General features: G+C 38.0%; 2 protein-coding genes across 2 annotated transcripts in view; one reads left to right on the forward strand and one right to left on the reverse strand.

The window, feature by feature from the left end:
• Nucleotides 1-14266, forward strand: part of iqgap2 (IQ motif containing GTPase activating protein 2) — a 35904-nt gene that overhangs the window by 7296 nt on the left and 14342 nt on the right. Inside the window, exons 3-15 of the mRNA XM_042000299.1 lie at nucleotides 2365-2521; nucleotides 2816-2893; nucleotides 3714-3790; nucleotides 5527-5594; nucleotides 6171-6284; nucleotides 6386-6564; nucleotides 7405-7492; nucleotides 7700-7863; nucleotides 9492-9579; nucleotides 9877-10040; nucleotides 10192-10352; nucleotides 10618-10742; nucleotides 10874-11037. Coding sequence (XP_041856233.1) covers nucleotides 2365-2521; nucleotides 2816-2893; nucleotides 3714-3790; nucleotides 5527-5594; nucleotides 6171-6284; nucleotides 6386-6564; nucleotides 7405-7492; nucleotides 7700-7863; nucleotides 9492-9579; nucleotides 9877-10040; nucleotides 10192-10352; nucleotides 10618-10742; nucleotides 10874-11037 — 1627 coding nt within the window. The remainder of the gene's footprint in view (nucleotides 1-2364; nucleotides 2522-2815; nucleotides 2894-3713; nucleotides 3791-5526; nucleotides 5595-6170; nucleotides 6285-6385; nucleotides 6565-7404; nucleotides 7493-7699; nucleotides 7864-9491; nucleotides 9580-9876; nucleotides 10041-10191; nucleotides 10353-10617; nucleotides 10743-10873; nucleotides 11038-14266) is intronic.
• Nucleotides 9872-13153, reverse strand: f2rl2 (coagulation factor II (thrombin) receptor-like 2). Its single transcript, XM_042000307.1, has 2 exons — nucleotides 12891-13153; nucleotides 9872-12627 (listed from the first exon to the last, which is right to left on the reverse strand). The coding sequence occupies exons 1-2, from the start codon at nucleotides 12952-12954 to the stop codon at nucleotides 11564-11566; spliced, it is 1128 nt and encodes a 375-aa protein (XP_041856241.1). The 5' UTR covers nucleotides 12955-13153; the 3' UTR covers nucleotides 9872-11563.

Here is a 14266-nt window from a genome sequence, read left to right on the forward strand (position 1 = left end):
ATCATCCTAATTTAGTCACATTTAAATATGCTTTATTTTATATGAAGTAGAAAAGCTTGGAAAGGGTTATTTAATGACACAGTCTGTATGGTTCTTCTGAAAAAGCAGATCATATGGCAAATTAAAGTTTTCACTTGATACAAGAGCGTCAGATTGCTCACCCCCTAGGCGTACACCCTAACCCATGACCAGCGTGACAAATCTCCATGACACAAGCCTCCAAAAGACATTTTGCATAGAAAGAAATACTAGTGCTGAAAGCAAAAGAGGTCAGTTTGCTAATAATGTGTTCAAGGTGGAGCAGATGTATGTTATTCAGAAAGCTGTGTTTTGTTTAGCACACTGTGTCACATGTTGGACAATGACAGGAAGGCCTTTTTTTTGCAGAGACGTAAACAGGAGTACTAGCCTGTCCAGCTTCAGGAGACAAGTCCCCTATTGTTTTAAGTACAGGAAGTTAAGTTTAACAGCAGAGCTATGCAGCCCATGCAGGATATGATATGTAATGTAACAAAGAGTTTTGCTTTTTTAATTTAGTCTTTCATCAGTACTTGCTCTGCCACACAATTTGCCTCCTGTTTCATAGCCAGTAAGTACCAAATGGGCTCTCCTGATGGTCAGTGTTGTGTTCTTATTGAAACTTCACTGGTCTGTAATTAGACTGACCCACCAATTTTATCTACTCAATATCAAAATGTCAAAAATACTTTTAGAGTAAAAAGTGATCATTGAAATGTACCGGGTGAGCATAATCTTACAGATTTGGACCTAAAATGATTACTCAAACTGATCTTGAGCGTTAACCTTTGAAAAAAGTCTGTTGCATTTAAGTACAGTCATCAATGGCACTGGTTGGCTAAAGTGGCAATGGAAGTGGTTTATTCTTCAAAGTGTGTGTCTTATACGCTTCACTGGGTTTGCTGTGGAAGTGCCTTAATGTGCTGACACATGTTTTGCCAGGCTGCATCCGTTGAGCACCCACATGGATTTAATTAATCCAAACAAGGTGTCATCTGTGTACATGTGGGAGGAAAAGCTTTATTGTTGTTGGTTAAACGAAGGGGAGGCAGGATATGTTGGTATGATAGAAATCCAGGCAGCATAGCAAACTAAATCACAATGATTTACGTTTTCCTTTTTCAACAGAATAAATTTAGCTGTAAGTTAAAGAACAACAAGGTAATAACTCTGAGGTGCAACCATAGCAGTAAATATAATGTCAGCTGTGGGCAGAAAGGTAATGTGTAACGGACAACCACACCACAATGATTCACCATGCTCACAAAGCATTCGCCAGTTCTCTGGAACGGGTTTTTCCTAATATCTCTGGGAATAGTCTGGCAGACACTGCAGCCCTGAAACCTCTGTTAAACCTTTCAAAGGGAAATGACATCAGTTTGAGATGAGGTCAACACGCTAACACACTGTTTTCCCTGTCCAATAGTTTTTTATTCTAAAAGATTTATTTGATCATCTGGTAGTGATTTCCTCATAACACATTGCTGATTTTCACATTTGTATCTCCAAAATCTTAATACTTGTTCAGCTTTGTTTACAGACTGAACATAATAGTGTTAAATGATTCTGGTCAGTGCTAATTTCACTTGGCTCACTTGACGACTATCAGTAAGCTGCAAGGACAGATTGCAAGTGTGTAGCCCTCTTTCTAAAGCATGCTGGACTTGGGGTGGGTGTTGACTGTAACAATACTCACAGAAACAGACTGTTTCTGTATTCTGTTAAACCTGGGTATAATAAGTAAATACGGTATGTTTGTTTTATGGTTAGCCTTGTGATTTCCTGTTAACAGCAAATCAGTGTAAACAGGGATTGTGTGGTATAATCTGGAGGACAAAGTTGAAGAGGGGATGATTTTCACTTTACACAAACTTGTTAGTAATTGTGTTTGTCGTCATGCTGTATTTGGGTTTATCATGACATATTTTTGTGTGCTTGTTGAGCTGTTTCACTTCTGCCTGTATGAGGAAGGGTAGCAGGTGAAGGAAAATTCAATATTGACTTGCGGACTGCATGCAGGCATTCAGCCACCAAATATCTGTGCTCTGCTCTGTGTAGTTATCAGATAGCAAACAATGGACTTGTAACCATAGAAATGTTGCAAAGAAGTCGATAAATCTTATGCTCCCAATGATTTTCTGGAAAAAAAAACCCCAAAAAACATTCTACTGAGCTCTGACTGTATGCTGCTAACTCTGTAGAGCAGTTTGCTCTCTTCTTTATTTTCACCTCTGCTTTGAAAATACTTTTAGTCACTTCTCTGTTTTAGTCTAAAACCAGTTAAGTTAAGAGATTATGCTTATGAAAATCCTTTGCCTCATCTTCAGTGTATTTGTTTATTTCCAGGTGGATGGAGGCCTGCTTAGAAGAGGACTTGCCCCCTACCACAGAGCTTGAGGAAGGGCTTCGAAATGGTGTTTATCTTGGCAAACTTGCCAATTTTTTTGCCCCCAAAATGGTGTCTGAGAAAAGAATCTATGACAGAGATCAGGCCCGATATAAGGTAAATCTATGTACCACATTTGAATATTTCAGATTTATCACATGACTGTAAGAAACCGTTTCCAGTCCTTGCAGGGACTTCCTGACGGTTGAAAACAGTCTTAGACAGGAAAAGGGTAAAGTGGCACGCCAGTGTTCAGCCATGTTTTTTTTTTTTATGCTGGGATAAAGAGTCATTATAGAATTCATAGACATCAGAACACATATACTATAATGCAGGGTTACTTGTACACAATTTCTTTGTACTTCTTAATTATGTGGCTTCATATGTCTTTACTTGTATGTTAATTTTCAGAGCAAAGGACTGCACTTCAGACACACTGACAACACAGTGCAGTGGCTCCGCGCCATGGAGTCAGTAGGCCTCCCCAAGGTAGGAGGGTTTAACCATCAGTGAACATACACCTATAAACATAGACATTATGCAGATCCTTTTGAGCTTGCTTCAAAAATCATACAGGCAACACTTGAATTGTAATATCTGTAACAACAAAAAAGGTCAATAAACAAAAATCACATTTGATGCAACATATAGATACACACAGATCATTATGCCAGATCATAATGAGAGAAGATGTAAACATTTCATTTAACACAGCTTTATCAGTGTCTTATTCTAACTGGCTCTGAATACACAGACAAATCATGGGTGACAGGATGGGTGTACTGGCTGGGATGGCGGTCGTCACGCTTCTCAGCCAATAAGAACATTTGGGATGCGCCATGCTGACATGAACCTATGTTGGCGAAGTTGTTTCCTCCTCCAGCTCCACGAAATCTCTGCTCCATTCACATGCAAGAAGAAAAACACACTGAAAACTAGTTCCTAAGCTTTTTGTTTTAAATTTTAAACACTGATTAAAAACAGACTTTCCCTCACAAGCTTGAGGTGCTTTGATTCTAATCTAATCCTGCTTTTTACCTGTTCAGCAGGGAAACACACCTAAAGGCTAGAAATTCACCTCAGATAAAGTTCCCCCTGTATTTGAAACTGAAAAGATGCTATGTTTGTTTTAAAGCTACATGTCTCTAAACCGTATGCGGTTCTAAAAGAATGAGCTCTAATATAACTGTTTGGGAGGACAAGAAATATGCAGAAAAAACTGCTGTGATACAAATTATAATCATAGTAAATTGCAGCAGAAGAGTTAAAAAAAAACAAACAACTTTTACTGTCTTGGTTTCTTTTTCAGATATTTTATCCTGAAACCACAGATGTGTATGATCGCAAAAACATGCCTAAGGTGGTATACTGTATACACGCTTTGAGGTAAGACTCAGACGATTCCGGAAACACCGATTTTTCTTTTTGCTTTTTTTCCTGAATTTTCCACTTCTGACAGCAGATCATTTTTGTTAATGCAGTGGCTGGACACCATGTAGTCTTTTCCTTGATGGCGCCCCACATGAATGTTGAGCATGATTTCACTGCTTGTGAAATAAGAATATAAACTGATATTGTTAGATGACCCAAAGCCACTGGGCAGATTAAATTTTGTTTTACTGTTTACACTCAGTGTGCAGTTTTACTCTGCATTCAGTTCACCATTTTAGGACATCTTGAGTGTTAAATGATAGCTGTATCATACAGCTAATACTGTGTCCATCAAAATTGAATGCCTACATGTCAAAAGCAGCAATGGCACCCGGTAAGTGATATGAAACAAACCGTTGGTAAGGCTCTGGGAGGATTTCTTGTCGAACATACCTTGTGTTATATAGGTCATACCTATAGACATGCATCTATAGGAAACCTATAAGGTAATAATTTGCAAGTTGACACAGTTCCAAGGCCCCAGTTGTCTGTTTGCCAAATGAACTAATAATGGACTAAATAGGAGTTAAGTTCCATCTTCTAAATGGTTGTAGATTAATTTTTGAATACTTGAAGCTTATAAAATTTTAAAGACAATGCTTATACAAGCCTTGATACAGTTGCATTAGGTGTTGTGGGGCTCAATTGCATCACACTAGTTTTCATTAAAAGGGATAAATTCCAAGATTAATTTTGTGAAAATCTTTTTATGGTGAAAGTTAGGGATCTTATTGTAAACACTGAGGGGTACATTTTTGTCTCTTGCCCATGCAGTCATCTAAATGTAGATTTGGAGTGTGGCTATTTGAGCTGTCTGGATTGTTTTCTTTGTTGTAGTGTTTCATGCAGGTCCTGAGAGAGTTTGTTTCCTTCCCTCTGTATGCACACACGTGCACTTCCTTCCTGCAAGTCCAGTTCAAGTCCCACAAGCTCCCAGTAAATACTTTGCCTGCCCGGGTATAAACACATTGAGACACTGAGGCAAAGCAATGGATGCTTCTGCACATTTATTGTGGAATAGGAGGAACAATGTATGTGTACATCTTGAAACTCTACCCCAAGTGGTACTGTAAAGGTGTAGAAACCAGAGGAATCTCAAAATCAAGATGCTTGTCCTGTCTGGTGGGTGGTTGCTTAAGCTTCTCAGGTGATTGTTTATAACCCCTGCTCCTTGTAATCAGCCACCTTCATTAACCCCAGTCAGCTGTTACTATGTCCGTATCTCAGACTGAATCAGCTGCTTGTTTGTCAAAACATTATTTTCCCGAATAAGCAAAATTTAGATGGTTGTTTGAAGTGTCTGTGACCCCCAGGACAGAGTGCATCCTATGTTTACTCACACATACTGTGACCAAAGGGCAGAACAACCACAAGCTACAGAACTAAAAACCCCCTCATTCAGAGCTGTGCTCATGCCAAACCTTCCCTAAATATCTATAATTCATTGCCACTTATCAGGTACCTGTGGGAAGATGAAAGTTTTATGAAGTTTCCAACCACCTGCCTATTGAATGAATTGTGTTGTGTTAGACTGGGTGTGCTGGCTGCTATCAGTTGGTGCAGTCTAATCTGAACCAATACTACCTCCCTGTGGTGTAAGGCAGCTAGGAACAATAACAAACATGAGAAGGCTGTTTTTTTTTTTTTTGTTTTTTTTTAATGAACATTCTGTTCTGTATGATTTATTTCAGCTTGTATTTGTACAAATTGGGAGTTGCACCACAGATCCAGGACCTGCTGGGAAAAGTGGCCTTTACAGGTAACTGTAATTATTAAGCATTTCTTAATTTTCAGGCCATTTAACAGGAAGACAGACTACTAAACCTAAAAGTGTTATCATCCTAAACATTTTATGTATAATTTTAATTGTCTTTAACACTTTGTGATGTTAATGTTGTTTTTGAGGTTGCAGTATTTTTCCCCCTTTATTTTCCAAAACATGCATTCCTCTAAATACTGAAAACCACTAATAATACTTTATTTTAAACAGTAATGTATCCTGCAAAAGGCTTTTAGTCATCAATTAATTAGTTTGTTTTATTGACATTAGTGTTCAAATCTGTATTTTATTTATATATTTATTGTATTTTTCAGAATGAATATTTAGCATGTGTTTAGCTTGTTGAACACATCCAGGAGCTGTACTTGAACAGCTGTCTGTTACATTGAAGCTTAAAATGCAGATAATGCAGCAACAAACCTGTAATGCGCTATGAGAAGTTTTCACTGCTAAAGGCTCTCAGTTAAACTGTAAAATGAAAATAAATGTAATTTTATTTTATAATTCTGAGATACTGTATAGTTTTCCATTTATTAATGTATATTTGCCTTCCAGAGGAAGAGATCAGTAACATGAGGGTTGAACTGGACAAGTATGGCATTCAGATGCCAGCTTTCAGTAAAATTGGAGGTATCTTGACCAACGAGCTCTCAGTGGATGAAGCTGCTTGTGAGTTCTGCTCTTTATGAAGAATTTTGCCTGATGCAGATAAATCTTTTTTGTTAATGTTTTTAGGCCAACCCTAACATGTTTAAACACATTTATTTTAGTGCATGCTGCTGTGATTGCCATCAATGATGCTATTGACAGAGGTGTTGCATCTGAGACACTGCGAGCCCTGAACAATCCCAATGCAATGCTGAGGAACACCCAGGAAGCTCTGGCACAAAACTACCAGGACACACTAAACCAGGCCAAGGCTCGCAAGCAGAATCAGGCCTCAGGGAGGGTGAGAAGTCGAACCTCTTTGCCCTTTTGCATTTTTTCCTAATTAAACTGAGTGTGCTAGTAGATGAAGCAATTAGCAGATAAATAAATTGCCTATTATTTATTTTTTTTATCTAGTTTTTCCTACCGTAGTTTAATCTTGGCAGAAAGTAGGTGCATAAACTAAATATCTCTAACAAGTTGTCTAAAACATATTGTTCCAAATATTTCAGTCACATCATTATGACAGTTTTTTTTAAATTGTCTCTCTTAACAGCAGGATCAATAAACTGTTGAATAAGTAGCTTACAGCACATAAAGATTTAGGTTACAGTAAGTTTTTGTAGTAAGAATACAGCTGTCTTTCCTGCAGCTAATATACCTTAAAAACCAGTAATCCCATTTTTGTTCACTCCCACCATATGTCAGCTATCAGCCACCAGAAATAACAAAATAGCAATATGAAATTTTGCAGACCAATGGGGCATTTTAAAAATGGGATTTTAAAGAAAGCAAGGAATAAAAAGTTAACTTGAGCAGGTGTCTTTTGACTGCAGTACAATACCTCCAGAGGACTCAGCACTGAGGTCTGAAAGGAGCTGTCTGTACTGCCTCACTCCACAAGCCCTGCCAGCACATTCCAGTCCCTGCAGTGTCAGCTGTATTTACCAGACAGTAACCCTCCACACCGCCCAACATCTCTCCTCCCTTTCTCTTTCCAAATACTGTACAAACAGGGACCTTCCACCACATACTTGAACTGTAATATTTGCAGTATGCAAACTAACAAATGCATATTTGAGCAACGTTACATGAAGTCTGCTTTATACAGTACTGTTTTCTATCTGTCTCCTTCTGTTAGCGGTCCTCCGTTGCTGCTGAAGAAAGAGATGTGTATGAGGAGCTACTGACTCAACAGGAAATCCAGAGCTGCATTGACTTAGACAACTGTAAGAGTCTTCCCACATAACCTTTTGATATGCTATGCATACTGAATACTTTCATTTTTGTGTGAAAAAATGAACATGAGATCTGTTTAAAAATGTGTCGTGATGAGAGAGAAATTCCATCAGATTAACTTTGTTTAAACTCTAACCTGAAATTAAATGCAACTTCGGTACCACTCAGTTTAGCTTGTCTCTGTTTTCTGTCCTCAGTCCAGGCAGCAGTAAAGCAAGTTAATGAAGCAGTTTCGGTTCAAGATGAAGTCGCTCTGTTGGCTGCACTTAGACTTGAACCTCTGGCCTTGTTGGGTGTTCAAGAGACAAACAGTCATTGGTACCTGGAACATTTTTCCACTTACTGCCAACATAAATCCAAGGTATAGTAAAGCAGAGCATGCTTGCTCATTTTCAGCGAGCACACTGCCTTGAAAGGCGGGAAACCTTTTGTCTTCTGAGTTCTAGTTTTTCTACTGAAGTTCATCTACTGAAGACGAACAAAAATCCTGAAAACTGTGTTCATGAAAATTAGTAGTGAAGTGAATAAATTGGTTAATATAGTTAGAACAGTGTTCTTGGAAACTTTGGGTGCTGACATTCATGTAGACCTTATTTTGATGCATTCCACACATAAATGCTATTTCAGAACAAGCACAATATCCATGACTGTAAAACTTCCATACTCTAACGCCACCACCACCTGTTCACCTATTGTTATTAATCTAATCAGGTCCTAAGAGGGAGGGTGTTGATTTGGATTTTCCCACTCAACCCAGTCACTAGAGACCTTTGTAGGTCAACAAAGAGGAGTTTCCATGCCAACACTTGATTTTGCTTGACTTTTAAGAGAAGTGAACCACATATCACAAAGAAACAATCAATACCTAATAAGTAAGGCAAATTTGTGATAACTAATTATAAAACAACTTATACAGATGCATAAAATGATATAATATATAAGCCAAACCTGTTGATTGATTTATTTGGCCAGGGTTGATAAATGGATTAAGTGGTAGTTTAACTTTAGTGGATCAAGACCTACATTTTTAAACAACCTTTTGGTTGTTTGGTTCACATCAGGGTTCGATTGAGCTTACATACCAGTATAAAGTATACCAATAGAACCCCTAACCAATTGATTTAAAAGTTCAGCAAACTTCTCTGTAAGTAGCCATAAACTAAAACAAACAAGCGTTTTCTATGTACTAGATCGCTGACAGTGTGCACACAGTTTCTCCACCATGAATTCAAGCTTGAGACTCTTTGATCTATTCCTCCATAAGAGCAAATAACTGAGAACGATCAGTAAACCTATTTGTTTGTTTCTACCTATTTCCAGTAAGAAATGGAGGTTCAAGTTGCTGCTTTAGAGGGCATCAGCTGGTTTGTGTCAAATGTTCAGCAGGTAGTTACATAGGCAGCATTATGCATAATGAACAGACAAGTGGTGGAGGTGCAAATAAAACCAGCTGCATTATTACATATGATGGTAAAATAGACATCAGGAATTATTAACTCTTACAATTACTCTGCCATATCTAATTCTTTTTTTAAATGTTAATATAAAACCTTTGATGAAAATTTCACTTTTGTAGACAGGTTGATGTTGCTTGACCGGAGCTTGTTAATGCTGTTAGTCCCTCCGATAGCACAGATTAGAAAGTCACACGTCCTTTTTTTATTGCTGAATACTGTTGTTTTGGGTCACAATGCTGCACTTATCAGCCTACGTAACAGAGTGGGGTAAACTTTGGAACCAGGAAACTTGTTCAGGCCCCCGTATATTTTTATGTGTTAGTCCAATTAGTAAATCGTCTTAATTTTTAATAGATTACTATAAGTTTATAGGAGCTTTGTAGAACTGAATTTGTTGTGCTTTCATTGTTGTCTGTATAAACAGATGGACACCTGAAGCTTCTTTACCTTACCTCAACCAGTATAAAAGGATGCTGAAATGTAATGTTGTTTTTTTGCCATCCCACTAAATTTTCTAATTTTTGTCCTGCAGGATGGAGGAAAAGCTTTTACGCTGGACAAAGTAGAGATCCAGAGAGTTGTGAGCTCTTGCAATGACTTTGCTGAGGCAGAGAAACGAAGTAAGCTGCATTTCTAACTTACCATGTACATTTATTAATGCTTTTTTGGGATGATTTAAAAAAAAAAAACACCTATGTGTTTCTTTATTGATGCAAAAATGGAACATTATTGGTTACTAGTAAATACAGTTCTTGGTAAATATCAGAGCTAGATTTTCCATAAGCATTTTTACATGCGCTTTGCCACAAAAAGAAAAAAAAATCACACTGTGTATGAGTTTAGGGTTTTGTAGTTTTTATTTCTTTTAAATATGTATTTTCCAGTTATTTATTTATTTATTTATTTGATATTAACAGAACTGGAAGCAGTGTCAAGGATTAATACAGCCATTCGTCTTGGCGATGCTTTGGAGACCGTGGAGGAGCTGATGAACCCTGAGGCACAGCTGCCAATTGTCTACCAAACTGCTGCCAACCTCTACCAGTCGGAGCTTTTCAGTTTGCAGCTACAAGGACCACGGGTTAGACAGCATGCTTCAGATTTTAGCTCCAGGAACGCATACATGTTAAGATGGCTACGTTTACATCTGTGTTCTCCAGATCAGATATACAGTATATTGTTGTCAAATATAAATCCATGTGTTTGATGCAGCACTTTAATTTGTCTTTTAGTCTGGACTGAGTCATGAAGAACTGAGTGTAGCTGTGGAGATGCTGTCAGCAGTAGCAGTGCTGAATGAGGTGCTAGACACCAAAGACCCTCAGGCTGTGATTGAGCAGTTAACAGACTCCCCTTTGGGCTTTACCAACATAGAACACGACAACCTCAACAGGTAAGATGGCTACAGGACAGGTGGATCTGGACTGCTGAAAAACTGAAAGTGGCAATATTGCAAAAGCCAAATGTTAAAAGCATCAGTACTTAAAGTATTTTAGTATTAGGTTGTCCAGGCATGAAGTAGTCACAATACATGAGAAATGTTTTTTTAATGATCTCTGTAGGTGTCTCTGCCTTCTGTATATTCACTAGTATTGATTCATTATTATTTAAGCTGATGTCATAAAATCTTTTTAAACTAGCATGACACTTTTCCTCAGGTATGCTGACATGCTCATCAAACAGCGAGCTGAGTCTCTTGCCAAAGGCCAAGAGTTTCTCACTTGGAACGACGTACAGAAGTGTATTGACACGGTCAATGTCCAGGTCCATGAAGAGCATGAACGTAAGGAAATCTTGCAGATTTTTGACCAACGTGTACATATAGTCATGCACTTTGACTTGTACAACTGATATTTGTAATTGAGCACATTTGAATACATTGAATTAACTTAGTTTTCCTTTTTTTTCCCCCAGGCATCATAGCTATAGCTGAGATCAACGAGGCTCTTAACTCAGGTGATCATCAGCAGACACTTGCAGCGCTGCTTCTCCCTACAGCCAAGTTGACTGGAGTGAACCCAGCCACAGCTAAGCACTACCATGATGTCCTACAGCATACTAAACAACTTCTCTGCCAGGTAAAATGACAACATTAAGTTGTTTCAAATACATCTAGATTAATTTACATTCAATTTACATAACTTCCTTATGGTGCAAATTGTTCAATGACCATTATAACATGCTCCATTGTATGTCTTAATTCTCAGTTTTATTGGTTTTCGTGCTGCATCTTCTTATTTCTAACATTTCTATATTACTTTATATACTTATTACTTGATCACGTTTTAGAATAACTTTAAATTTAGAAGGATTAAAGTTAATTCCATCAAAATTCTTGAATTTCATTCCTCTTCATACTACATTTGTAAATTTGCTCAGTGTCCAGGATAAACCTTTTATAATAACAGTTTGCATATTACTTCTCAGATTTTTTACAAACTTAACATTGTGTGGTTGTATTGGATCTAATATGCTGTAGATTGTCCTCGTGTCCTGTTAGATCAGAATAAGTTGTAGGCTTCTTGTGTCTCAACAATGCTCTGGAAAGATGCTTTTTCTTTTTTTTCTTTTTTTTCTGTTTTCCTTGTGTTTAAACATCCAGACTCATGTTGTAACTACTCGTCTTTGTGGTGTCCCACGGAGGGAGATGAATTGTAGTTCTGAGCATGCAGTCTTGGAAATGAGCATACACAGGAAGGGATCCAGACAACTGTGAAAACAGCAAAGACACACTGCTAATTTATAGAATCCATACAGTCTATCATCCCCAGTAGATACCAGGCGAATGTAGTGGACAATATGCAGGATGCCACTGGGCAAAAAACACACCAGAAAGATGATAAAAACCAGAGTGCTGACCCTGATGAATGGTCTCCAGTCAGAAGCACTTTGTCCCAAGTGGTATACCACTGCCACATGGGTATAGATGCAAATCATAAAGGGCAGAATGAAGCCCAGAAAAACCAGCATTAGTCTGAATAGCACCAGTGGAGAGTGGGATTTTTCCTCAAGGGGAAGAACATCATGACATGTGGTGATTCCTAGCTGGGAAACCTGGTAGCTCTGCCTGACCAGGAGCTCAGGCACAACAGCCGCTCCAAACAGAAACCATATGACCAAACACGTCCACACCGCCAGTGTAGTTTTCGCCATTTGTCTGTACAAAAACGGTTTGACCACGGCCAGGTAACGCTTCAGACTGAGGCATGCTATAGTCTGTGCAGAACTGTAAACATTGCCGTAAAACAAAGCCGTAATAAGCCGGCAGGATGTTTCCCCAAATATCCAGTTGTTTCTGTTGAAGTGATAGTGAATCCGCAGTCCAAGAGAAAGCAGGAGCAGCAAGTCGGACAAGGCCAGGTTCAGGTAAAGAACTGTTGTAGACAATGACGTTGCTCTGAGTCTGACTCTGAGGAAGGCCAGAATGTAAGCGTTAGAGGGAATACCCACGAGCATGGCAAGGATGTATGATGAAGGTATCACCCAGGTGCTGATGACTCCTGTGGTGTAGGCTGTCACTGGGTCCTCTAGGTCAACATCCAGGCGAGGGTGTGTACTGGGATGATGGAGGCCGGGCAGAAGCTTTGTGTGATTGAGTTTGCTTATTGACCCCCTGAAGGTTTTTGGACCCGGTATGTCGGTGTTGTTTTTGGTCCTGGTTCTGTTCCCTGTAGAAAAGTCATATTTAAAATCAACTTTTGACAAAAAACACTGATGGCTTTTATTACTCTGAAGATTTACATAAAAAAAATCTGTGTTGTCTTTACAGCGTAATTAAATAAAATTTAATTCGATTTATTTTAAATGAGACTTTACCCAGTTGATGTGTAACAAAACTGCTTCATGTTTCAAGCATTAAATGTGTAAATGTCAACATCTGAAAAACTAAATGTAGGAATGCAGTAAGTAGTCCACGTTTTAATAAACTTACCGGCGTCCTGACTTGTCTGCACAGCCACCAAACAAAGGAGTAGTCCTGGCACAACATCAACCATTTCCGTTTTAGATTGATATCCCAAAGTTTTTAAACGTTTCTTTGTCTTTACCCCTCTTGGTGTTCCTTCTTTCCAATCCTCCACCTGTAAAATTTGCTGTGTTGCATCTCTGCTGCGCTGTGGTCAAACATAAAATGATGTGTGCCAAAGCTTGGCTTCCCGTTGGTATGTGGGACATTTATCTGCGTACGCTTCAGTAAGCATGTTTCCTGCTCAGGCCTGAAAACTAAATTCCCATCTGCCTGCGTCAGTAACTTCCCCTTTGACTCACTAGTGGGGGCGGTTGCTCTGTGGTGTAACAGCTGTTATTCATAAACAGTAATTTTATGTCATTTTGATTTGGTTTTGACATTGAAAGTTATTCTATATATTGTTAAAGTTTGATTTTGGTATTTATCAGCCTGTTTAGGGAAGTGTGGAGTTGGAAATAGATGTTTTAACCTATTGTTCCACTTTGTCCTTGAAATATTGTTTTTATAAAGATGGTAACTATTCATTTCAGGGAAGGTTTTCCCAGGATACCACCTCTTTCATTTTCCTGTTTTCCCTTCATGCTGTTCTGTACACAGTGCAAGAAAATTTAAATTTCTGCACAGATGTTCAATGCTGAAATAACACACACCAGTAACTAAAAGTTTTTTTTTTTTTTTTTTTTTTTTTTTCACATTACTGTGATTTGTTGATTTGCTCATCTCTTTAAATTCTTTCAAAATATGAGTTTGTTAAATGCAGATAGAAACAAAGATGCTTATTTTAGACTCCTCAGTGTTTTTGATAGTGACTTCCTTCCTTGTCTCTGTGGTCAAAACACCCCACTACAGATCTCTAAAATTAGCCTGAGAACTAGAACAGTGGTCAAGCTGGATAAACAGGGTTGTGTAAGTTGCTATGATGTCACATTGTAAGGGTCAGCAGTGTGTGTGTATTTGTATATATATATATATATATATATATATATATATATATATATATATATATATATATATATATGATAGAATTTTTATTTATTACCCCCTCTCCCCCTTTAGATCTTATCACTGGACATGGATACTGTTTACTGTAATCTGCAGTTGCTGTAAAAGCACAACCTTGTGCAATTTAGTGTAATTGATATGAAGTCCTGCTGCAGTACAACTAAAAAGTACTACATGTGGTAGATAAAACAAAAATTGTTAACACATAGCATCACTGCAAGATTTTCTGTTCATTAAATGTTTAAAATGAATCTGATCCCAAAAAATCTGTAATTTGAAGTCAAGTTAGAGTTGTGTGGTTTTACTTGTTTGTACCTTAAGATGTACTTTTGTCTCTT

The sequence above is a fragment of the Melanotaenia boesemani genome, chromosome 11 (assembly GCF_017639745.1).
Source record: "Melanotaenia boesemani isolate fMelBoe1 chromosome 11, fMelBoe1.pri, whole genome shotgun sequence".
In the NCBI taxonomy this organism is placed as follows: Eukaryota; Metazoa; Chordata; class Actinopteri; order Atheriniformes; family Melanotaeniidae; genus Melanotaenia; species Melanotaenia boesemani.

What these genes read in the sequence shown, in the direction of transcription:
- f2rl2 (XM_042000307.1), bottom strand. Translation starts at nt 12,954, where the DNA reads ATGGTTGATGTTGTGCCAGGACTACTCCTTTGTTTGGTGGCTGTGCAG. An exon ending in GCAGACAAGTCAGGACGCCG is followed by an intron (nt 12,628 to 12,890) that starts GTAAGTTTATTA and finishes ACTTTTCTACAG; the next exon opens with GGAACAGAACCAGGACCAAA.